The following is a 25000-nucleotide window of genomic DNA, read 5'->3' on the forward strand; positions in this document are numbered from 1 at the left end:
AGAGGGGGAAGAGAGAGGGGGAAAGAGAGGGGGGGAAAGAGAGAGGGGGAAAGAGAGGGGGAAAGAGAGGGGGAAGAGAGGGGGAAAGAGAGGGGGGAAAGAGAGGGGGGAAAGAGAGAGGGGAAAGAGAGGGGGGAAAGAGAGAGGGGGAAAGAGAGGGGGGAAAGAGAGGGGGGAAAGAGAGGGGGGAAAGAGAGGGGGGGAAAGAGAGGGGGGAAAGAGAGAGAGGGGGAAAGAGAGGGGGGAAAGAGAGGGGGGAAAGAGAGAGGGGGAAAGAGAGAGGGGGGAAAGAGAGGGGGAAAGAGAGGGGGGAAAGAGAGGGGGGAAAGAGAGGGGGGAAAGAGAGGGGGAAAGAGAGGGGGAAAGAGAGGGGGAAAGAGAGAGGGGGAAAGAGAGGGGAAAGAGAGGGGGGGGAAAGAGAGGGGGGAAAGAGAGGGGGGGAAAGAGAGGGGGGGAAGAGAGGGGGGAAAGAGAGGGGGGGAAAGAGAGGGGGAAAGAGAGGGGGGAAAGAGAGGGGGAAAGAGAGGGGGGAAAGAGAGGGGGGAAAAGAGAGGGGGGGAAGAGAGGGGGAAGAGAGGGGGAAGAGAGGGGGAAGAGAGGGGGAAGAGAGGGGGGAAGAGAGGGGGGAAGAGAGGGGGAAGAGAGGGGGGAAGAGAGGGGGAAGAGAGAGGGGGAAGAGAGGGGAGAGAGAGGGGGAAGAGAGGGGAAGAGAGAGGGGAAGAGAGGGGGAAGAGAGGGGGGAAGAGAGGGGGGAAGAGAGGGGGAAGAGAGGGGGGAAGAGAGGGGGGAAGAGAGGGGGGAAGAGAGGGGGAAGAGAGGGGGGAAGAGAGGGGAAGAGAGGGGGGAAGAGAGGGGGAAAGAGAGGGGGGAAGAGAGGGGGGAAGAGAGGGGGGGGAAGAGAGGGGGAAGAGAGGGGGAAGAGAGGGGGGAAGAGAGGGGGGAAAGAGAGGGGGAAGAGAGGGGGAAGAGAGGGGGAAGAGAGGGGGAAAGAGAGGGGGGAAAGAGAGGGGGAAAGAGAGGGGGGAAAGAGAGGGGGAAAGAGAGGGGGGAAGAGAGGGGGGAAAGAGAGGGGGGAAAGAGAGGGGGGGAAAGAGAGGGGGAAAGAGAGGGGGGAAAGAGAGGGGGAAAGAGAGGGGGGAAGAGAGGGGGGAAGAGAGGGGGGAAGAGAGGGGGGAAGAGAGGGGGAAGAGAGGGGGAAGAGAGGGGGGGAAGAGAGGGGGGGGAAGAGAGGGGGAAGAGAGGGGGAAGAGAGGGGGGAAGAGAGGGGGAAGAGAGGGGGAAAGAGAGGGGGGAAGAGAGGGGGGAAGAGAGGGGGGAAAGAGAGGGGGGAAAGAGAGGGGGAAAGAGAGGGGGGAAGAGAGGGGGAAAGAGAGGGGGGAAAGAGAGGGGGAAAGAGAGGGGGAAAGAGAGGGGGAAAGAGAGGGGGGAAAGAGAGGGGGAAAGAGAGGGGGAAAGAGAGGGGGGAAAGAGAGGGGGAAAGAGAGGGGGAAAGAGAGGGGGAAAGAGAGGGGGGAAAGAGAGGGGGAAAGAGAGGGGGAAAGAGAGGGGGAAAGAGAGGGGGGAAGAGAGGGGGAAGAGAGGGGGGAAGAGAGGGGGGAAGAGAGGGGGAAGAGAGGGGGGAAGAGAGGGGGGAAGAGAGGGGGGAAAGAGAGGGGGAAGAGAGGGGGAAGAGAGGGGGAAGAGAGGGGGAAGAGAGGGGGGAAAGAGAGGGGGAAGAGAGGGGGGAAAGAGAGGGGGAAGAGAGGGGGAAGAGAGGGGGAAGAGAGGGGGAAGAGAGGGGGAAGAGAGGGGGGAAAGAGAGGGGGAAGAGAGGGGGAAAGAGAGGGGGAAGAGAGGGGGAAAGAGAGGGGGAAAGAGAGGGGGAAAGAGAGGGGGAAAGAGAGGGGGGAAAGAGAGGGGGGAAAGAGAGGGGGGAAAGAGAGGGGGGAAAGAGAGGGGGAAAGAGAGGGGGAAAGAGAGGGGGGAAAGAGAGGGGGAAAGAGAGGGGGGAAAGAGAGGGGGGGAAAGAGAGGGGGGAAAGAGAGGGGGGAAAGAGAGAGGGAGAAAGAGAGGGAGATCGATAGATATAGTAGATCGAGATCGAGAGAGATAGAGATAGAGAGAGAGAATGGCTCCAGCTTTGATGGGGCGCAAATATGGTGCCTCGTGAGCACGATCGAGTCGAACGATAGTTCGACAAAGCTTTTCCTTCAGAGATTTACAAACACTCTCCCACGTCCTTCTTCGCTCCCCCCTTTACATCCCCTCGGGAAAGCAGAGACATTGTTGGTGCCCATGCCCCTCCCCCTTCCCTCTCTCACCATTGCATGCTGATTATGCTGATGAGCGGGGCGACACTCCATGCCCGTCCACCCTGTCATTGCCAATGACTCAGGCTGCCAAACACATCGGCCTGCTAACGGCCGATTGTACCTACAAGTTTCATTTTGCGTGCAGCTGGCGCTTCAAGGCCGAGCAAAGCCTTTCAAAGAACATGTAGCAGAGATTACAGAGGTGTGGACATTAATTACTTGGTGGAAGCACCTTTGACAGCAATTACAGCTGTGATTCTGTCGGGATAGGTCTCCACCAACTTTTCACACCTTGATTGGACAATATTTGCCCATTCTGCACAAAACTGTTCAAAGCTCAGTCAAGTTGCATGGAGAGCGTTGATAAACAACAATCTTCCAAGTCATGCCCTAGATTTTTGATTTGATTTTGGTCAAGGCTCTGACAGAGCCACTCAAGGACATTTATCTTTTTGTTCCTCATCCACTCCAGTGTAGGTTTGGCTGTGTGCTTTGGGTCATTGTCATGCTGAAAGGTGAACTTCTGTCCCAATTTCAGCTTTCTTGCAGAGGGTAGCAGGTTTTCCTCCAAGATTTTTCTGTAATTTTGCTCCATCCATTTTCCCTTCTATCCTGAAAAGTGCTGTCCTTCTATCTTTCTATCCTAAATGGGACTCAACGTAGATTATTTTGAGTAATGGCTTCCTTCTTGCCACCATTCCATACAGGCCAACACTTGTGGAGTACTTGGGATATTGTTGTCATATGCACACAGTGAGCAGTCTTTGCCATAATGGCCTGTATCTATTTCAAAGTTGCCATTGGCCTCTTGGTGGCCTCTCTGATCAGTTTCCTCCCTTCTTGGTCATCCAGTTTGGAGTGATGGCCTGATCGAGGCAGGGTCTTGGTGGTACCATACACCTTCCACTTCTTAATGATTGTCTTGACTGTGCTCCAAGGCATATTCAAGGCTTTTTAAATATTTATATACCCATCCCCTGATCTGTGCCTTTCCACAACTTTATCCTGGAGGTCTTTTGAAAGCTCATTGGTGCTCATGGTTGAGTCTTTGCTGTGAAATGCACTTCCCAGCAAAAGAAACCTACAGGAACAGCTGATTTTATTCTGAAATAATCAGAATCACTACAATTTAACACAGGTCGAGGCCAATTAACTTGGTGTGTGATTTTGAAATTGATTGGTTACACCTGAGCTAATTTACAATTGCTGTCATTCGGGGGTGGAAACTTATCCAACCAATATATTCTAGTTCTATATTTTTAATTAATATTCTGAAATTTATAGAATTTGTTTTTCACTTGGAAGTTGTGGTTTAAAATGTGTAAATAAAAGTGGAAAAAGTCTGATTGAATGTAATTTAATTCCAGGCTACAAGGTAACAAAAGGTGAAAATTTTGAGAGAGGGTGTACACTTTCTATAGGCACAGTACGAGTTAATGTTGACCTGGTGAAACCATCAGAAAAGATCTCCAGAGTGAAGTCAAGGTAATGGTTTCTTTTATCTTTGCACCATGTTGTAGATATCACAATGCTCAATGCAACTTGTAGAATAAGAAAAGTACAGGTAATGACGAGAACAACACTCGGTCGATCGCATACCTCCGTCAGGCTGAAAAGTTTACATTTTGTATCCCACTGATAGGGCGGATTTGCATCCGAACCTTAACTGAAATCTAATCGGCTTGTTCTCGTCATCTTCCCAACTCATCCACGAGGTTTTATCTGAATCCATCCACAACGTTTTGAGATGACACGTTGTATATCGTTTTTGATCCTCTCTCTCAATGGTGGAGAATCACTTTAAAACTTAAATAAACCAATGTCACCCGCAGGGTGACCCGTATCTTGCCAAAAGGTGACCACGTGTGACTTCTTTAAGGTGACACTGAGGTGAACAGAGCTGCTATCCACCAGGAGCGACTCCTTGAGGAATATCTGCCTACGAGAGATTCCGATGAGAATCGTTCTACAGAGTAACCATGAAAAATATGCTTTTGCCTCATAACGTCACCAAATGACGTCATAATGTCTCAAGCTTGACATATCCAGAAAGCACTCATCGAGGTGTTCAATTTGAGGTACTACACGATATGGTTCCTAAAACTTGAAAATTTGACCTTGGGGTCAAATATGTTTGACCTTTGGCGCCAACCATGAAGGTCAAGGCCAATCGCTACCAAAAATTAATCAGCTGAGCGCCAGACAATGAACTATATTCCCATGAAGTTTGAAGACGATGCGATCAAAATTACTCAAAAAATAACGGTTTCGTCGACTCCCCTGATTTGCGACAAAGTGACCTTGACCTTTGACCTTGACCTTCAAAATATTGTGCACTGAAAGGGACCTCTATAGGCCTCTGATATGCAAAGTTACAAAAATTTCCAATGATAACTGTGCTCTGCAGAATTTTTTTACGTGATTACAGACAAACAAACAAACAAAAAAAAAACAAAAAAAAAAACATACAAGCTGACTAACATATCTTGCAAAAACTTCGTTTTGGCAAGATAATAATTCTCGTATCCACATCCGGATTCGGATCTTCACCAAAATCGAATCAATTCGTCCTTGCGAAACACCCAGTGTGTCCACCAAGTGTTGTCCGAAGCTGTCCACAACATTTTGAGATATCTTGCTTAATTTCATTTTTAGCCCTATCTCTCAATGGTGAAGAATCACTTTAAAATTCTAGTAGTCGGATCCAAATCCGGACCTTCACCAAAATTGAATCTCTTCTTCCTTGTCACACACTCAACGTGTCTACCACATTTAATCCGAATCCGTCCACAACTTTTGGAGATATCCTGTACACAAACAGACAAACAAACAGACAGACCAACAGAGAGAAAGGGGTGAAAATATAACCTCCCTCACCTTCGGTGCCGGAGGAAAAAAATTCTCCGATCTGGGTCGATCGGGAACTTCACCAAAATCTATTCAATTCGTCCTCGTTAAACACCTAACATGTCCACCAAGTTTTGTCCGAATCTGTGCACAACTTTTTGATATATCCTGCTCACCGAAAGACAGACAGACGGGTGAAAATATAACCTCCCTTCACCTTTGGTGGTGGAGGTAATAACACCCAGTACAACAATATTAAATGTTGGTTTTCAAAAGTTGCCTAAGATTTTTGCACAGCACTGTATATAAAATATTCCGCCAAAACCTACGTACTAATTTTGAGGTTACAAATCAAAAATACACCACCAATTACGAGATGTCTGCTATATCCTCCACCAAATGCAATTACAAAAGAGACTGTTATAAATTATTTTGTATGCAATTTGCAGCCTATGGCATTTCTGGGATCACGGCTGTGCTGCTGATGCAGTGCACCCGTTTCCAGTAAGCTGGTAATCGTTTTGCCAACCTCGAGATGATAGGCTGAATCAACAACCCACCTGGTGTTATTTAACAGCTTGACAGGGGCTCAATATTAAGACCCTAAGCAAGCCACCTCAACCTTTAAACCAATAGCAGGCTTAAAAAGACTTGCAGCAAGGAAAAAAAAAAAAAAGATTAAAAAAAACAGGAAGAAAGAAGCAACATCTTTGCTCACCGTACTATATTCTTGTGCTTGAGTTCTTTAAGCAAACAGATTTCTCGGAGTGCTGAACTTGGGACACCCTGAATGTGAGATGCAAAAGAAAAAGTAAAATTGAACAGGTAATGGAACAGGAACCGAGTTAGCTCGACAAGTACAAATACAATTCAAGTCCAACGCGTGCGCACGCACATTTTAAGGTCATTTTTCCCTGCTCGAGCTGGGGTTAGTTAGCCTTGTGGGTCCCATTACAATCTTTAATCATGGTTCCCTTTCTGAGGCAATGTTTTTACGGCCAGATGGCCTTCCTGACACTAACCCTTTAGTCGCCGCTTACGACACGCAGGGATACGGTGTACCCATTCTAAACCAGGGAACACACAAGGACATCCCAAACAAGCTGGGACTCATTTTGCTGACCTCGTTAGGATGACAGGCTGAGTCAACCCCACCTGGTATTAATTCAATGGCAGAACTGGATTTGAACTCAGGATAGAAGGATCCCAAACCCACCAACCTAATCGTTTCATATACCAGGCTTTAAATCCAACCAGATGCAAAAGTAGATTATTCCAAAAGGCATTGAAAAAGGGATGGTCCCAGATTGTTTACGCAGGTAAAAAAAATGTAAGGGACGTCAAATGCGTGCATGCAGATCAGGTTTATACACAGTGCCTGTAGAAAGTCTACACCCCATTTCAGAATTTTCACCTTTTGTTGCCTTTTAGCCTGGAGTTAAATTGCATTACATCAGACTTTCCCCACCTATATTTACACATTGTAACCCACAACTTCCAAATGAAAAACAAATTCTAAAAACTTCAGAAAATTATTTTTTTTAAATGACCCCCATGTGGGGGCCATTTCTATAATACCACAAGTTCTCAATGTTCAGTTATAACTGAAGACTACTGCGCAGCTCGACTGCGCAGTTTGGTTAAAGATGACTCGGCATTTTGGCGCGCGCGCACGGAATTATATTTTGAAAATAAATGCCGATGTTTACATTTCGGGTTTTGAAACGTTTGCACCTTCGGCGGAACATGTGTAAATCTAAAATACACCAGTGTGGGAGTGACGGTCATCTCTGCGAGAAACTAGACTAATTGCAGAAAACATTTTATGTAGATTGCGTATTTAGCACATCTATTCGACTGTTTGATATTTGAGCATTACATATTTTCAATTTTGACTGTCAATGGAGATCTCACTATTGTTTTCCAGCACTTTGACGTATATTAAACACATAACGATAGGCCATCCGATATTTTTCGATTCTGATAGCTTCTATGACCTCGGCGTATGGCGATTTGCCGATTTGGTGGGGACATTCGGCAATGAGTGTGGGTACCTAAAAAGCTATGCTATGGGCAGGCAGGCGGGCCGTGGGCGGGCAGGCAGGCAGCTTATATAATAGGAGTCACAAACCGAGAGTTAACGAATACCAAGCACGATAACGACCTTTACAAGCATGAGTTCCTGTTACTAGGGTGTAGTGTTCTCGGGTCAGGAGGGATTTTTGGCCAACTTTGAAGTCACGTGACGCGAAAGCGAAAGCGAATATCGAAAATCTGGCCCGACCAAATCTCGATATTGTCCCATAGATTCATATGCTACAATCAAATTCAAGATAACTTTAGAAATGTAGGAGGAGATAGATTTTGAAAATCGTCAGTTTGCAACTACATGAAGCAGTTTTCGGAAAATTCAAAGTCACGTGACGTGTACATCTTCGAAGATATCGGTATTCTTTCGAATGGACATGAAAGACAAGGTCAGCTGCTATGCAATGACACTATTCACAAACTTTTACCATGCCCAGTAGAGAATATATAGCCTCCTGAAGGTAGGGCAGTTTTTGCAAACTTTGAAGTCACATGACGCGAAAACGAAAGCGAAATTCGAAAATCCGTCCTGACCAAATTTAGATATTGTCCTATACATTCATATGCCATAATGAAATTCAAGATCGCTTGAGAAATGTAGGAGGAGATAGATTTTGAAAATCGTCATTTTCGCATTTTTTGCCAACTTTGAAGTCACGTGACACGAAAACGAAAGCGAATATCGAAAATCCGGCCCCAAAAAATTTAGATATTGTCCCATAGATTCATATGCTACAATCAAATTCAAGATCGCTTGAAAAATGGTGGAGGAGATAGAATTTGAAAATCCTCATTTTCGCAACTTCAAAGGCCTCGTGACCTTGACCTTCGGTGACCTTGAAAGTCATACCATCGTGTATGTCTCATCGACCTCTATCAGGGTCACTAATGACCAGATCTCCCGCTTCAACTTCATTGTGAACGGACGGACGGATCGAAGGACATCGACACCCATATTATTAGGTCATGCTCGAAGAGATGACCTAACAAGCATGCGTTCCTGTTACTAGGGTGTAGTGTTCTCGGGTCAGGAGGGATTTTTGGCCAACTTTGAAGTCACGTGACGCGAAAACGAAAGCGAATATCGAAAATCTGGCCCGACCAAATCTAGATATTGTCCCATAGATTCATATGCCACAATCAAATTCAAGATAACTTAAGAAATGTAGGAGGAGATAGATTTTGAAAACCGTCATTTTGCAACTACATGAAGCAGTTTTCGGAAAATTCAAAGTCACGTGACGTGTACGTATTCGAAGATATCGGTATTCTTTCGAATGGACATGAAAGACAAGGTCAGCTGCGATGCAATGACACCATTCACTAACTTTTACCATGCCCAGTAGAGAATATATAGCCTCCTGAAGGTAGGGCAGTTTTTGCAAACTTTGAAGTCACGTGACGCGAAAACGAAAGCGAAATTTGAAAATCTGTCCCGACCAAATTTAGATATTGTCCCATACATTCATATGCCACAATCAAATTTAAGATCGCTTGAGAAATGGCGGAGGAGATAGATTTTGAAAATCGTCATTTTCACATTTTTTGCCAACTTTGAAGTCACGTAACACAAAAACGAAAGCGAATATCGAAAATACAGCCTGACCAAATTTAGATATTGTCCCATAGATTCATTTGCTCCAATCAAATTCAAGATCGCTTGAGAAATGGCGGAGGAGATAGAATTTGAAAAATCGTCATTTTCGCAACTTCAAAGGCCTCGTGACCTTGACCTTCGGTGACCTTGAAAGTCATACCATCGTGTACGTCTCATCAACCTCTATCAGGATCACTAATGACCAGATCGCCCGCTTCAACTTCATTGTGAACGGACGGACAGACGAATCGAAGGACATCGACACCCATATTATTAGATCATGCTCAAAGAGATGACCTAAAAAGGCTAAATATGTGTTTTATATTTATATTTCATTTCTCCTTCCTTCCTTTTTTGCGAATCGCATCGGCGTTTTTGGCCATTTCCAGATCACGTGACAATCAAACGGGAAGGAAATTCAAAAATCTTTCCAGTTAGATACAAGATAATATTTTTTTACTATCATAATCAATAAACAGTTGCCGAATATCTTGTAGAATGGCAGACTAGATAGGTTTTGAAAATGGCGATTTTTATAACTTACGTGACCTTGACCCTGACCTTGAACCCGGACAAAAGTTATATCGTTGTGCAACACTCATCGACCTCTACCCACATGCTAAGTTTCATCAAGATCGGAAAGAAAAATTGTTGACGGACGGACGTACGGACGGACATTTGGTCCGGCTTTATTAGGTCATCTCTACCGAGATGACCTAATAAAAACATGAATATCTTGGTTGGATACGTGCCCACCCTCCCGAGTTAATACTTGGAGGAAGCACCTTTGACAGCAATTCAAGCTGTGAGACTGTTTGGATAGGTCTCTATCAGCTTTGCACACCTTGATTTGGAAATATTTGCCCATTCTGCTGCACAAAACTGTTCAAGCTCAGTGAAGTTACGTGGGGAGTGTTTTATGGACAGCAATCTTCAAATCATGCCACAGATTTTCGATTGGATTGAGATCAGGGCTCTGACTGGGCCACTCAGGACATTTATCTTTCTGTTCCTTAGCCACTTCAGTGTAGCTTTGGCTGTGGTCTTCAGGTCACTGTCATGCTGAAAGCTGAACTTCCGTCCCAATTTCAGCTTTCTTGCAGAGGGCAGCAGGTTTTCCTCTTGAACTTTTCTGCATTTTGCTCCATCCATTTTCCCTTCCATCCTGACAAGTGCCCCAGTCCCTGCTGATGATAAACATCCCCATAACATGATGCTGCCACCACCATGCTTCACAGTAGGGATGGTGTTCTTTGGGTGATGTGCTGTGTTGGGTTTGCATCAAGTGTAACGTTTTTCATTTCGGCAAAAAAGTTCCATCTTAGTTTCATCAGACCACAAAACTTTTTACCACATGGCTTCAGAATTTCTGGAGTGTTTTTTTTTTGCATACCTCAAACAGGACTCAAGGTGAGATTTTTTGAGTAATGGCTTCCTTCTTGCCACACCACCATACAGGCCAGACTTGTGGAGTGCTTGGGATATTGTTGTCACATGCAAACAGTGACCAGTCTTTGCCATAAAGGCATGTAGCTCTTTCAAAGTTGCCATTGGCTTCTTGGTGGCATCTTTGATGAGTCTCCTCCTTACTTGATCATCCAGATTGGAGGAACGGCCTGATCTTGGTGGCACCATATGCCTTCCACTTCTTAAATGATTGTTTTGATCATTCTCCAAGGAATATTCAAGGCTTTTGAAATATTTTTATACCCATCCCCTGATCTTTGCCTTTCCACAACTTTATCCCAGAGGTCTTTAGAAAGCTCCTTAGTGTTCATGGTTGAGTCTTTGCTGTGAAATGCACTACCCAGGAGAGGATACCTACAAGAACAGCTGGTTTTATTCTGAAATAATCACGACAATTTAACACAGGTGGAGGCCAATTAATTTGGTGTGTGATTTTGAAGGGGATTGGTTACACCTGAGCTAATTTACAATTGCTATTACAAGGGACACTTGTCCAACCAAGATATTCTAGGTTTGTATTTTTAATTAATGTTCTGAAATGTGTTGAATTTGTTTTTCATTTGGAAGTTGTGGGTTGCGATGTGGAAAAAGTCTGATTTAATGAAATTTAATTCCAGGCTACAAGGCAACAAAAGGTGAAAATTTTGAAAGAAGTTGTAGACTTTCTCAAGGCACTGTAGATCTGTATGGGTATGTGTGTGTACATACATGCATATATATATATATATATATATATGTATACTGTATATTTTCCATCCATACATCCATCAGAACCATACTCTGTGTTGAGCGTTGATGCCGCCGATACAGACTCATTGGCTATTGGGCACAATCCTGGATGGGTCGCCACTCTAACACAGGACAGCAGCATGCTGGTACTCATTTTGCTGACCCCAGAATGACAGGCAGAATCAACCCCACCTGGTATTAATTGAACAGTCAAGCAGGATTTGAAGTCAGGAGCCTAGCATCCCAAGCACACCACCCTAAATATATATATATATATATATATATATATATATATATATATATATATATATATATATATATATATATATACACATGTATATATGAAAAACAAAGATACCCCAGGCAAAAATAACATTCCTTTGCTGTAATAATTCTCTGCAAACTACTGTAGTGTATGAGAGTACAACTCTCGTCTATTATAGTTCTAACTCGCATTTTTGCCTGGGACACCCACATCTCTCATCTGTGAATTGAAGAAGTAACCAATTTGCTCTCACCTAATCAGTTAAACCCAGGTGGCTATGATTATATAAATCAATCAACTCCTCCCATGCTCTTCTCGCTGAAGAAGCTGCATAAAGCAATCATGAAAGGCTACCCAAGGTCAGCTATGCTGTTTCAAACCATTCCCATAGTTCCTCTGCATCTGTAGATACGTTCAAAATAGTACACACATGAGAATCCCAATGCTACACACCCCCTCAGCTGCCAGACTGGTTTCATTGCTTGTTGGTGAATCATCAGCAACAATGCAGACAGAAACATGCACCACTAAGGCTCCCAAGTATGTACCACAAATAAACATCAAAAGCAGCCAATATATAAATGAAAAACAAAGACCCACTCACATCTCTTACCTTTGAATAAAGCTGCAAACACAGCTATGGAGGAACTCTCGGACAGGTTTGAAACAGCAAAGGGCTTACCTGAGGTAGCCTTTAATGGTTGCTTTATACAGTTTCTTCAACTCAAAGAGAATGGAAGGAGTTGATTTATTTATATAATCCTAGCCACATGGTTTAATTGATTAGGTGAGAGCCAATTGGTTATTCCCTCCTTTCACAGGTGAGAGATGAGTTGGTCTCTTTTTTTCATTTACATGTTAACTGCTTTTGATGTTTATACATGGTATATGCTTTGGCACTTCAGTGGTGCATGTTTCTGTCTGTGCTGTCACAGATGATTTGCCAACAAGCGATTTATAGCTGTGGAGGAACTCTGGGAAGAATTTGAAAGAGCAAAGAGCTTACCTTGGGTAGCCTTTCATGGTTGCTTTCTGTAGCTTCTTCAGCAAGAAGAGCAGAGGAATCGACGATATATATATATATATATATATATATATATATATATATATATATATATATATATATATATATATATATATATATATATATATATATATTCAACCTAAGAAGCACACCGACTGACGTCATGTACATAAATTATGCCAACACCACCTCCAAACTAGGAGGCATCGGTATGGCACTCAAGCCCTTGCACACTGAGATTTAAAGCCTATAGTCATGAATAGACGAAAGCAGAGATGTCGACTGAAATTTTGCCCTTGTTGTGGGCTCAAGACTATACTGCTTATTGTTTATTCATGACCATACTTGGCTCATTAATAAACTGAATCGAACCCCCTAACTTGAGGAAGCAGAGCACAAATCGAGTCCCATCACAGCACTTGCTGCACAACCTACCAGCAACAATTGTGCACTTAATATTCCTGGCTACAAACCTCCTGACTGGTGATCAACATGGCAGAGACAATGTGCTCGTGTGGCAGGAGACACCTGTAGCTGCCAGGTTGTGCAGCAAGTGCTGTGATGGGATTATATTTGTGCTCTGTTGCCTCATCAAGTTAGGGGATTCGATTCAGTTTCATATTGAGTATAATATGGTGACAAATAAACAATCAGTATTATGTCGTCCTGACGAGCCCATAACAAGCGCAAAATCCAGAAGGACATCTCCGTTTTCATCTATTTATGACTATAGGCTTTGATTGTCAGTGTGCAAAGGCTTGAGTGTCATACCGATGCCTCCTAGTTTGGAGGTGGTGCATTGGCAAAATTTATGCACATGAGGTAAGCATTGTGTCATAAAATCAGTGTGCTTCTTTGGTTGAATTTAATATTCCTGGCTGCAAACCTCCTGACTGGTGATCAGCAGGGCAAAGACAATGTGCTTGCATGGCAGGCGAAACTCTTTACTGGTAGGTGGTGCAGCAAGTGCTGTGATGGGACTCAATTTGTGCCCTGCTGCCTCGTCAAGTTTGGAGGTGTGTGTGTGTGTGTGTGTGTGTGTGTGTGTGTGTGTGTGTGTGTGTGTGTGTGTGTGTGTGTGTGTGTGTGTGTGTGTGTGTGTGTGTGTGTGTGTGTGTGTGTGTGTGTGTGTGTGTGTGTGTGTGTGTGTGTGTGTGTGTGTGTGTGTCAGTGTCAGGGATATGCATGCACTTTCAAAACGCTTATAAGACTACATTTTTGTCAGTGTAATACTGCTGATCCTCTTTACTTTTATCAACGTAATGTCATGTTGTAACCAACTGGGCACATAATATTGTTGCAGGCATCGGGTTCCTCGAGTTGCCCAGTTTGAATCCTGACAAACCGCATCAAAGTGGTCACAACGGCTGACTGATTTGATCGTTTTGGGTCAGATCACGGGCCTGTCTGCCACGATACTGTACTCCAATGGAACCACAAAGCCAGTGGATGCATCACCCTGATCTGTCCCGTACGCCTAATCTCTAATGGTGACCGAGCAGTTGCCAGGCAGAGGCAAGGTCTCATACTGGGTGCTAATCGCCCGAACCCAATGTGTCCTTCAACGGACATGTATAACAAAAACTAGTGATCAGCAGACACTCAATTCATCCAGACACCAAGTGTTTTTACAACATATGACAAAAATGGTGGAAATACAAACGAAAAAGCAGTAAAATCATAATTATCCCTCCACCCACATATGCGACCCCCACTCAAAGAACGAATGGCAGTTCCTGGAGATCAAAAAGCTCAAGCTATGTCCAGAGAGACAGCCCTGATCTCATGTCCGATATTGAGCACCTCCATCCATTGTTGGGAGAGTACAAGCAGTATGTCCAAGGTAGAGCAACAAGCTCTGAATCTGAATTCATGATCTGAGATGAGGCTGTTGAAGAAAAGGAATGATTTTATGTCAACTGTGATAATGGATTCCATGACCCTGCTGATGATTGGAAGCAAGATAATATAATTGGTCTGTAGTTAAGGGGATCTGCTTTTGCACTTTTTTAATGTAGTGCAGTGATGTTGGCAGATTTCCAAGCAGATGGGAGATGACCTACGGTAAACGACAGGGTGTAAAGGGCAAAGTGAGAAAGCGCAAGAGAAGCAGAGCATGTTTTTAGAACACCTGAGCCGATTCCGTCTGGTTCAGTTGCAGAGTCAGAGTCGAGGGTTGCAAGAAACCACTCCACCTTCTCAAGTGAAAAAGACAGAATTCAGGAGCAGTTGGGTATGACTGGGAAGGATGGGTACAGAGAATGAGGGGTTAGGGACACAATATTTTGAAGCAAACAAAGAATTGAGGTATTCAACCGTCTCCCGAAAGGAGTCAGCTGTGGTGCCATTTGAGGTGAGGGAAGGGATGAGTGGGCGGGGAGCATACTCCAGAAACGGACTTGACAAGGCACCACCATGTTTTAGAGGAGGCAGAGAAGTTTGAATGCTTATTCCTGAGATTGGAAACATGTTTTCAGGCTCTCCTGAGAGGAGATGCACTTGTTGCGGGCTTTGTGGAATGATCGGAGGTTGCCTTCGGTGGGATTTGTTTAGCAGGAAGAGAATGCAAGTTGTTCAAGAACAACAGCCTCAGCACAGGATTCAGAGCTCCAAGACTGGGAGGATGGGCAAGATAATTTAAGACAAGGTGGGATGAATCTGTACATAAGAGAGAGCAGGTTTCTGTGGAAGGATTCCCTGGCTGAATGAATATCAGCGGCAGTGGATAGAGGAGACCAGTCTTAAAGTGGTTAAAAAGATCATGGTCAAATCGAAACATGCCCAGCTACATTCTCATCAAAATAGAAACTCACTCCTGCTGGAACAAGGTTAAAAAACAAATGGTTGCCATTCAAAACTACAAAATCATCCACCTCACCTCATCATCGTCATCCAAACGTACTCGCTTTAAGGCTACGATCTCATGCGTCTCTCGATTCTTTGCTTTAAATACTGTTCCGTATGTTCCTGCAACACAATTGGCACAGCATAATCTCCAATGATATACAAGCATCATTCACTCAATATCGTACTAATAAAACTACAAGCAGGTATCATTTGATTATGCATCGAACATAAAAACAAGTTGACTAACATATCTTGCAAAAACTTCGTTTTGGCAAGATAATAAAATATCTTCAACTGACGTGAACATGTCATCACGCGTGACAAAGATGGAACCGCAAACATCACAAATTAAGATTCAATTTTTAAGGCCCACCATGACGTGCACATATACATATACTATATTCGCAGTTTACCCATGCTTTAGGTGAATGGAGTTTGTGAATTATTTGTTGAATAAAGTATATCCCAGGGAAACCCAGGAAATGGACGGGGCGGGGAAACCCAGGAAATGGACGGGGCGGGGAAACCCAGGAAATGGACGGGGCGGGGAAACCCAGGAAATGGACGGGGCGGGGAAACCCAGGAAATGGACGGGGCGGGGAAACCCAGGAAATGGACGGGGCGGGGAAACCCAGGAAATGGACGGGGCGGGAAACCCAGGAAATGGACGGGGCGGGAAACCCAGGAAATGGACGGGGCGGGAAACCCAGGAAATGGACGTGGCGGGGAAACCCAGGAAATGGACGGGGCGGGGAAACCCAGGAAATGGACGGGGCGGGGAAACCCAGGAAATGGACGGGGCGGGGAAACCCAGGAAATGGACGGGGCGGGGAAACCCAGGAAATGGACGGGGCGGGGAAACCCAGGAAATGGACGGGGCGGGGAAACCCAGGAAATGGACGGGGCGGGGAAACCCAGGAAATGGACGGGGCGGGGAAACCCAGGAAATGGACGGGGCGGGGAAACCCAGGAAATGGACATGGCGGGGAAACCCAGGAAATGGACGGGGCGGGGAAACCCAGTAAATGGACGGGGCGGGGAAACCCAGGAAATGGACGGGGCGGGGAAACCCAGGAAATGGACGGGGCGGGGAAACCCAGGAAATGGACGGGGCGGGGAAACCCAGGAAATGGACGGGGCGGGGAAACCCAGGAAATGGACGGGGCAGGGAAGTAGATGATAAATGGGGCTTCTGGGACACCCATTCAAATGAATGGGGGAAAAGGAAAAAAAACAAAAAAAAAAACTTCTGACTCTTCAGCTGACGTGATCAGTTTCTGACTTCAACTGACTGACAGATTCATCCCACCCCAAAAGTCCAAAATAGGAGACTGATTTTCTCCCCACCTATCCCCTTCCCTCCTATACAAGCAAATGTAAAATTGAGACTATGAAAGATTGAGACTTACTGATTTAAGCACTTCTTCCCCCCAACATAATCACAGTCATTTTATATTTTCATTATACTCAAAGCAAGCTGTTTAAAAATGAGTCAGTCTGGAGTCAACCAAGTTCCCTAGCCCGAAGCAAAAATGAGACTCATTTCCAATGTGAGGCACCCTGAAAAACCCATTGTTTTCACATTTCATTGACGTCATCAACTCGCCCTATTTATTGCTTCGTATGCTTGGGCTTCGTATTTATAGCTCGGGCTTCGTATGTTTTATTTAGAATATGGAGCGTTCAGATTATTACTACAACCTTGCAGATCAATCGTTTTCACAAGATGAGAGGTGAGATCCTTGAACCCATTCATTATTTGTTCTTTTATACAGAATTAAATCACGATACAACGAATAATTAACCTCCGCCATCGAAGATCGGAGGTTACTGTTTTCACCCCTTTCTGTTTGTTAGTTTGTTTGTTTGTTTTTGTTTGTGAACAGTATTACGGAAAAACTTCGACGGATTTCGACGAAACTTGGTGGGGGGGGGGGGTTAGGTATGGTCCAAGGATCAAGCCATTAGATTTTGGACTTGGTCCCACCCCCGAAAAAAAATTTGTTAAAGAATTGTTTTTTTTTGCATTTCTACATGTTTTAAGTGATTTCCAACCCCCCAAAAAAAATTTAGAGAAAAAAACATTTTTTGCAACTTTTTTTTTCAACAAAATTTCAATTTTTTTTTTTGCATTTCTACATGTTTTAAGTGATTTCCAACCCCCCCCCCCCCCCAAAAAAAAAAGTTAGAGAAAAGAACTATAACTGTCAGCACTGTTGACATCATATTTAATGAATAAGATACAAGGTTCACTTGAGTGACCCAGCAGTATTGGCGGCGGAGGTTTTGCACTCTCCCGAGTGCGCCCCCTCTAGTTATTGTATGTCTTTCTCTAACAGGTTGTCCCCAATAAAAACATCGTTGATAACCGAACTGGAACATGAGTTATTCGAATTACATGACGAGTGGCTAAAAATGAATGACTTCCTTGAAGACATTTGATCGTTCAGAAGAGAATTGAATGACATTTTTGTTGGCTGGCAAGAAGTTCCCTCACGTCCTCTGGCCTTCATCGAGTCGAGTCAAAGGTGAGAAATTATCCCTCTGTGTGTCTTTATGTCTGTGTGTGTGTGTGTGTGTGTGTGTGTGTGTGTGTGTGTGTGTGTGTGTGTGTGTGTGTGTGTGTGTGTGTGTGTGTGTGTGTGTGTGTGTTGCGAATCTGGAAGCCGTGAGCACTCAACATATAGGTCCTATAGAACAGTTATAATTGGTAAGTATGTGTACTTAGTTAGGGTCCCCATCCCTCGTTTAATGGGTGAATAAATGTACATGCGCTGTGGGTTATTTTAATAGTTAGGATTTTTACATCACTCACAACTACGGCTCCGACATCTCCAACTACAACAATGATAACCCTCTGCTCCCAGCATGCTCCGCGCGCTCGCTGGAATGCGGGCGTGTTCGGAATTCGTTTGGGGATGAATTCCATTCTCAAATATGATCATGAATCGGTTCGCATGGACCGCGCCCGAGAGCGAGCCACGCCTGAGCGAACCGCGCCCGAGAGTGGGTCACAAGGAGCGAACCGCGCCCGAGAGCGATAAAAGGGATGTCGAGCGAGAGAATCGAGAGAGCGAAAGAGCGAGGGAATCTGCCAGAGCGTCAGAATCTGGTCGAGCGCGAGGATCTGCTGGAGCTCGGAGGGGAAGACACATCTCTCGAGGCTGGGTGAAAGGCATCTCGTCACTGGCATGCTCTGTTTCTTGGCTCGTCTTGTGGCTGGCGTGGTCTGCATCAAGCTGCCCTGGTTCCTTCTTGGCCGACTGGTGCTCCGGGAAGGTGCGGACGTTGAGCTGGGCGGTGCAGCCAAGTAGCCTGCTATTTTCTCGTCCCTCAGCTCGTCTTCCCTCCGAGCCGAAGGGATAATAAAGACCACTTTGGGTCCGTTTCTTTTGGGTGTGCGTCTGTTTGTGGGTCCGTCTGTAAGTAGGAATTGTACAAGTGCTCTTTGCTGTACATACTTGCATCTCATTCGTCGTGATAACTCTGCTTCTTGCGTGCTTCCCCCTTTTCCCCATTATAAAGAAATACGTTTGTTAAATGTATCAGTTTGTTGCTGTGTTTCTTCCATTGGCTTAGCATGGCACGTGTTGGTGAATTATAAAGGCTGTTGCCGCTGTAAATGTACGTTTGGACCGACGGAACTTCGGCAACCGTCCGCTCGGGTTGCGCCCGGGTCGGGCACGCTAACGGCTCGACTCGTACGAGGACCGTCGAGGGTGTGAGTACTCGGTGACTCGCCACGTGGAACTCTCGGTATCCTCGAGGACTCTTCAAAAAATTTTTTTTTTCCAATATATCTTTGTGTTTTGTAATTCCTGTGAATAAAATGAACCTAAAATCTCTTCCCCCTTTAAATCACATAATTTGCAAGTCCAAGGAACTGTACCAAAGACAACAATTTAAAAAAGTTCATTTGTCCATCACTTGGTATAACCTTTTCAAAATGAGATTTCCACCTGTATATTCTTACTGTATCATCAACTTTGAACTTCGGCTTTCTGACATTAATTTCTTTTTAATACTTTAATTTTGTGAATGTTTCTGATGGCTTCGTTTTCGTTGAGGTATGAATCGTGTCGTTGTACTTATCTACAATGTCCTGAATTAAAGATAACCATTGTTGAGAACCGAGTTGAGTAAATTTTTATATAGTCTCTCTTTTAAAGTGCGATTAAACACTCAATAACAACCGCTTTTCCTTCATTAAAGGTGCTGTATAATGTAATGTAATGTTATTTTTAAGAAAATTCATAAATGTTTTGTTGTGGAACTCTGTACCCTCATCAGTCTACAATTTTTTAGGTTTTTTCTTGCTTTTATTGAATATCTGATGGAAAGCTAACATAAGAGTATTACCTGTTTAGTTTTTCAAAGGGACAACCCACACATATGTACTCCTCAAATCAATAACGGTTAAAGCATACTTGTACCCCTTATCATAATTGAGTTCAATTAAATCAGCGGACCAGATATAATCAACTTCCTTGGAATAAACCTTCCTTCTATGAAACTTTGTGATTATTGGTTTATGTATTTCATCAGATAATTGCTCTTGAATCATAATGACATTAGAGCCTATAAGTTTTTTGAATTTCCAAGCCCAAGTTTCAATTTAGCACTGATCAGCTTTTTCAAGATGAACCTATCAACTTTTTCTCTCAAGGTTGTTTTTGTATCAGAGACAAATTATACAACATTTCTCTATCGGCTTCATGTTTTTCTTCCAACGTTGTGCTATTTCCATAATCAATATCGTGCCTCATGCACACTTCATCAACCCTATTGATCAGTTTGCTCCACGGTTTAGGATTGTCAGCCTCATCTAATATTTTATTCAAGTTTGTTCCTGGACCACAGAAAGAATACCCTGATAGATGTAATACCCCTGGTATTCCAGTTGTTGTACATTTACTTCCTGATAAAAACTTTGGGATATCTCCCCCTCGTTTGTGTTTGGTGATTAATTCACTCGTTTTTGAGCCACACACCGAACATGTACCTTTTTGTATAACCCTATTATTTTTACTTTTAACATACGAGATATTTTTACTCTTGGTTTTCTTTTTACATTTTAGACAATAACTCATTTATTTATGTGACAAATCCTGACAGAGTGCGAAAACCTTTTTAGTTTCCAACATGCACATTTGAATCTTAATTTTTAAAACATAAAGAATCCTTAGAAATGTCTTCACTCTCACCTCCATTTATTTAATAAAAATGTAAAACTTTAATTAAAGGCAATTACACCAAGATCATCAATAATACAGGGTGTCCATAGTCTCTTTATAATTTATACCGTCTTGATGTGCTTCGTGCAACTAATGGCGGCCATATAGAAGTGTATTAAATGAGGCAAAAAACTTCAATATCTACTCCTCATTTTGTAATAATTTCCACAGGTTTATCTATTCATTTGCTTTTGTAATAAAAAAATTTAAATTGTAAAGAGACTTTATGGACACCCTGTATAATCTTTTCCTTCGATCTCTTCTTTATCTCCACTTTCTCGTTTAAATCTTCTCCCTAAAACCGATGTCAATCGTCTTGACGCATATATTTCTCATAGACTTGCCAATTCTTTGTTCTCCTCCTCGGTGCATTGAGATTTATTTATTTTCTGAAATACCTTTGATCTTTTTATAATCTCACTGGTTTCCATATTTTTATATTTATTTATTCTCTCTTTCCTCCCTCTCCTCCTCTCTCTTCTCCCTGTCCTCCTTCGCTCTCTTCTCAGTTTCTTCAACTCCTTCCTCATCCCTTACTATCCTTGAACCACTTTCACCCCATACAATATCATACATACATTCATCTGGATTACTTGATATTCCTGCATCCAAAATAATTTTTTTTTACAAGAGGAAACCAATAAAATTTCTTCTGATTTTCTGAAAGAGCCTTGCGTTTTCATAACTTTAAAATTATTTCATTATTTCACATTTTAGTTAAATCCAAAGTTGTTGGTTTATGAACATCAGTATAAAGCCAATATTTTATTGAAAATACCTCAATCTTATGTTGTAGAACATATTTATTAAAATACCAAATACCCTTTTGTTGAAGGTATGCTTGGACACAGAAATGATAATTTTCTTGAAGCCTTCTTGCTGTCATTTATGCATCAGAAATATATGACAGATCAATATAATGACAGGAAATACCTCCCCATCTTCCCATAGTTAAATCAGTTTGTATTCCCTTACTCAATACATATCATCCGATTCCTTGTGTTTTCATGATATAAACTAAGGCAAAGCCATTATTGATTTTATCTTTATTAAATTATTTTATTTGTTGTTTGCAAATCGTGCTTCCACAAAACTCATTCTCGGCACCAAGTGGATAATATTCTTCCTTACGAGACTGATTTAATTGTTCCAGGTCTTCTAGGTTAATTTTAAATGAACAATTACACCCTAAATCATTCATATTACATCCCCATTGTTCTATTCTCATAAAAACGATACGCCCTTCTTGATAAAATTTTATTTTAATTGGAACTGTGAATTCTGTATGACCCGAAGATAAAATCAACACTTCTGTATCTTTGGAATACACAGCCGTTTTATTTAAGGACATATATTGTGATAAATCACTTAATCTTACCAAGTCATTCGCGTCAGTCGGGCTTGGGTAATTTATTAATTTATAAGCATTGTTCATATTAATATTTTTTGCTACAGTATATTTCTGTCGTTCAGCCTGTGCCTTTGTGTAATAATTTGATAAATCAATGTCCAGTTCTTGGGATACACCAAAGAGAGAACCATCTTTTCCAACATAAGTCATTTATATTAGATTAAAAATAGTCATAATTTTTTTTATTTTTGTTGAGTTGAAATGACACAGATAGACATAAATGACCACAACACTTGGAATTTAATTCTTGGACTTGAAATGTTTGAATAACAACATTCTGAAAGAATTTTATTTCTTCAACAGGTGGTGGAAGACCAAAACTATCAAAATAATATTTGTCTTGACTATTAAAAATACCAACCCAATGAGAACCACTCCCATTATTATCTTCTAAGTTCATAATTATATTCTTTGTATGTTTAGACACGTTTGTTAATTCATCTCTCATACCACATTATGAATTTTTAATTTCTTACAATATTTGATAAGTTCTAAATTTGATGTTGTATTCTTTCCAAATTCTTTAAACCACTCATCAATGCTCATTTATTTATGAGAAAGATATAATCCATTACCCCTTTTAGATAATTTTACACCTGCTTGAGCGATAGATGAAAGCATATCTCCAACTAACACTCACTTTATCAGGCAGACTTTCAAGCTTTTCAGCAAAATCTACAATTACACCGCTTCCACTAATTTGTTTCTCCAACTCTTTGTTTTGTCTTTCCAATTCTTTTTGAGCCCGGAGTTGAGCCTTCCTTTCGTTGGCAGTTTTCACCGCTGTTGACATACCACCCGTCAATCCTTCAACCACACTTAAACCAGCAAATAAAGGAATTAGAAATGGGAGAAATCCTCCACTCGTCTCTTATTGAATGTTTCTTCAACATTGGTTTTGACATTTTAATTTGAAGTGAGCCAGTATCGTTCAAGATTTTCACCTGTTCTCTTGTGAGCAAAACATCAATTCTTACTGCTCCTTTTCTCTGAATTGTATTAACGTTAATCATACAAGGCTTTTGATTTTGAATACAAGATGATAGTTAATAAGATTGATTTGATTAACATCCACCCAAGTTGGCACTTTACCACTCATTTATTTATCAAAAAATGTGAGACTAATCATAACACCATTATCTGTATTAATCTGTAATTCTGTTTCTTCCAAAAGCAAACAACATGCATCAACTTCTTCACTCTCTTCTCTTTCAATGTATAGGGAAGTATCCACTCAATTAGACGTTAAAGTTTCCTTTTGAACACTCAGGTCAATCGCATAGATTGTATGAAGACTTTTAAATGCTGTCATATCCAAAGTGGGTTCTTTATATCCATTGCTTTCAAACACCTTTTGGTAAGACTTGTATGCTTCAGCATAATCATTTTTTCCCAATTAATTTCCAATCTATCTCATACATAAAATGTTCCAACTAGAGAAACGTGAAGTTGTTTCACCTTAGCATTATCACTCAACACATTATTCTAATCAGTAGCAGTATCACCATCTGGTTTTTTGAAAATGAGCCACAGATATCATGGCTTTTCTTCCAGAACACCCAAATTCCATGTGTAAGTGGTTTGGTTCAGTTTAACGTGTTGGCATCTTCTTTTAAGGTATGATACATTGAGTGGTTTCTTTGAGTTAAGTCTTCCATTCAACATCTCTTCTGCTTTAAGATTAGGAGTATATTCACTAATTTCATCAATTAGAAAATTATTCTGAGCAGCAAAAGCATTAGCCACACCAAAAAGCAATCCATTTTCATTATCATTCCTTTGCAGTTGAAATCTAATTTTCAGACCATACAGAACTTTATCATGATCACAAAATCCAAATATACCTTTAAGAGGAACTGCCATAGTAAAATTATTACCTGCTTTTGTATCATCATTATACATTCCTTTTCTTTGACTATATTGAGGGTCTGTGTTTGTTCCCGTTGCCATATCAGGAATAAAACCTTCGACAGCCCCCTTTTCCATTCTATCACTAAATGAATATAGTGTAAATTTCATCATTTCAGATGTAGCAGAGACATAATCAACCGCTTCAACTTCTTGTGTTCCAATATACAAACGAACACTATCAAACATTTTCCAGAAGAAATCATTTACGAGTGTAGCGTTTGTGGTATTCGCAGCCTAAGTGAATGTAAATTTACACAACAAGAAACTTTCGGCTCGATTCAAATAAGTTTGTTGATTATTTATTTCAAAACTTTTTGTTCCATTTGTATTCCAGTCTGTTCCAGTTATTTCATTTATCTTGAAGTAGTCTTCGACATAATAATGGTATCATCCAAATCATAGATACCATCAATTGCTTCCATACTTGTATTTATTTAGGAAAAAAGATGTTAAAACTTTTGAAACCCTGACCCAATAATTTGAAGTTTTTTCTGTCGTTCTTGGGGAGACAACTGAGTTTTGCTTTCTTAATTTATTTCATTGCTGGCAATGAGATTCCTTTTGGGCATCTTTTATACTCTTTATAGCACCCGCTACATTTCCCACAGCAGAAGCAGTTGAACCAATTAGGTCTTTATGTTTCAGAATAGTAGAACCTATACCCATTAGAGCATCAATTATACCATCTCCTTTTTTTCTAAACTAATGTCCTGCACCCCTTTGTCTCTGGTTTATAGTATCATCTACCAAGATACATACCTTCACCCTTGTAGTATGGGGAAAGGAACATCCCATCCCCTATAATTATTTTATATTTTCCCAACTCGTGTTTCCTCACAATAACCATCGTATTTATTTATTGGAAAACTTCACGTAGGTGAATTCTGATGGATATTACTTCCCCATTAAAAGAAATCATACGATTATCTTGGTCGGTTATCCTAAAATTTACCCGTTTCTCGCGGGGGTTACGTTCCAAACCTCCCCACGCTAAGTGAAAATCCGCAATGAATGGACGCCTCCCCCCCAAAAAAAATAGATTCGTCTGGTCTGGTCGGTTTGGGTTTGAGGTGCCTGAGATCGACTAGTCTGGTCTGGTCGGTTTGGCAGTGATTGGGTTTGAGGTGCCGGAGATCGTCTGGTCTGGACGGTTTGGCAGTGATTGGATTTGAGGTGCCGGAGATCGACTTGTCTGGTCTGGTCGGTTTTGAGGTGCTGGGTATGAGCAGTGCTCCTCCAACGGCGGCAAACATTTTTCCTTCCCGAAGCATATATCGAGCACCTTTACC

General features: G+C 42.3%; 1 protein-coding gene across 2 annotated transcripts in view; it reads right to left on the reverse strand.

Moving 5' to 3' along the window:
* CDK5 (cyclin dependent kinase 5) overlaps positions 1 to 25000 on the reverse strand; it is a 140932-nt gene that overhangs the window by 89802 nt on the left and 26130 nt on the right. For both annotated transcript variants that reach the window (XM_085893408.1, XM_085893407.1), the window contains exons 2-3: positions 15187 to 15275; positions 5857 to 5924 (exon numbers count right to left, since the gene is read on the reverse strand). In XM_085893408.1, coding sequence (XP_085749534.1) covers positions 5857 to 5924; positions 15187 to 15275 — 157 coding nt within the window. The remainder of the gene's footprint in view (positions 1 to 5856; positions 5925 to 15186; positions 15276 to 25000) is intronic.

This window comes from Eptatretus burgeri, chromosome 8 (genome assembly GCF_056783735.1).
Source record: "Eptatretus burgeri isolate ZD-2024b chromosome 8, Ebu_testis_v1, whole genome shotgun sequence".
NCBI classification, from domain to species: Eukaryota; Metazoa; Chordata; class Myxini; order Myxiniformes; family Myxinidae; genus Eptatretus; species Eptatretus burgeri.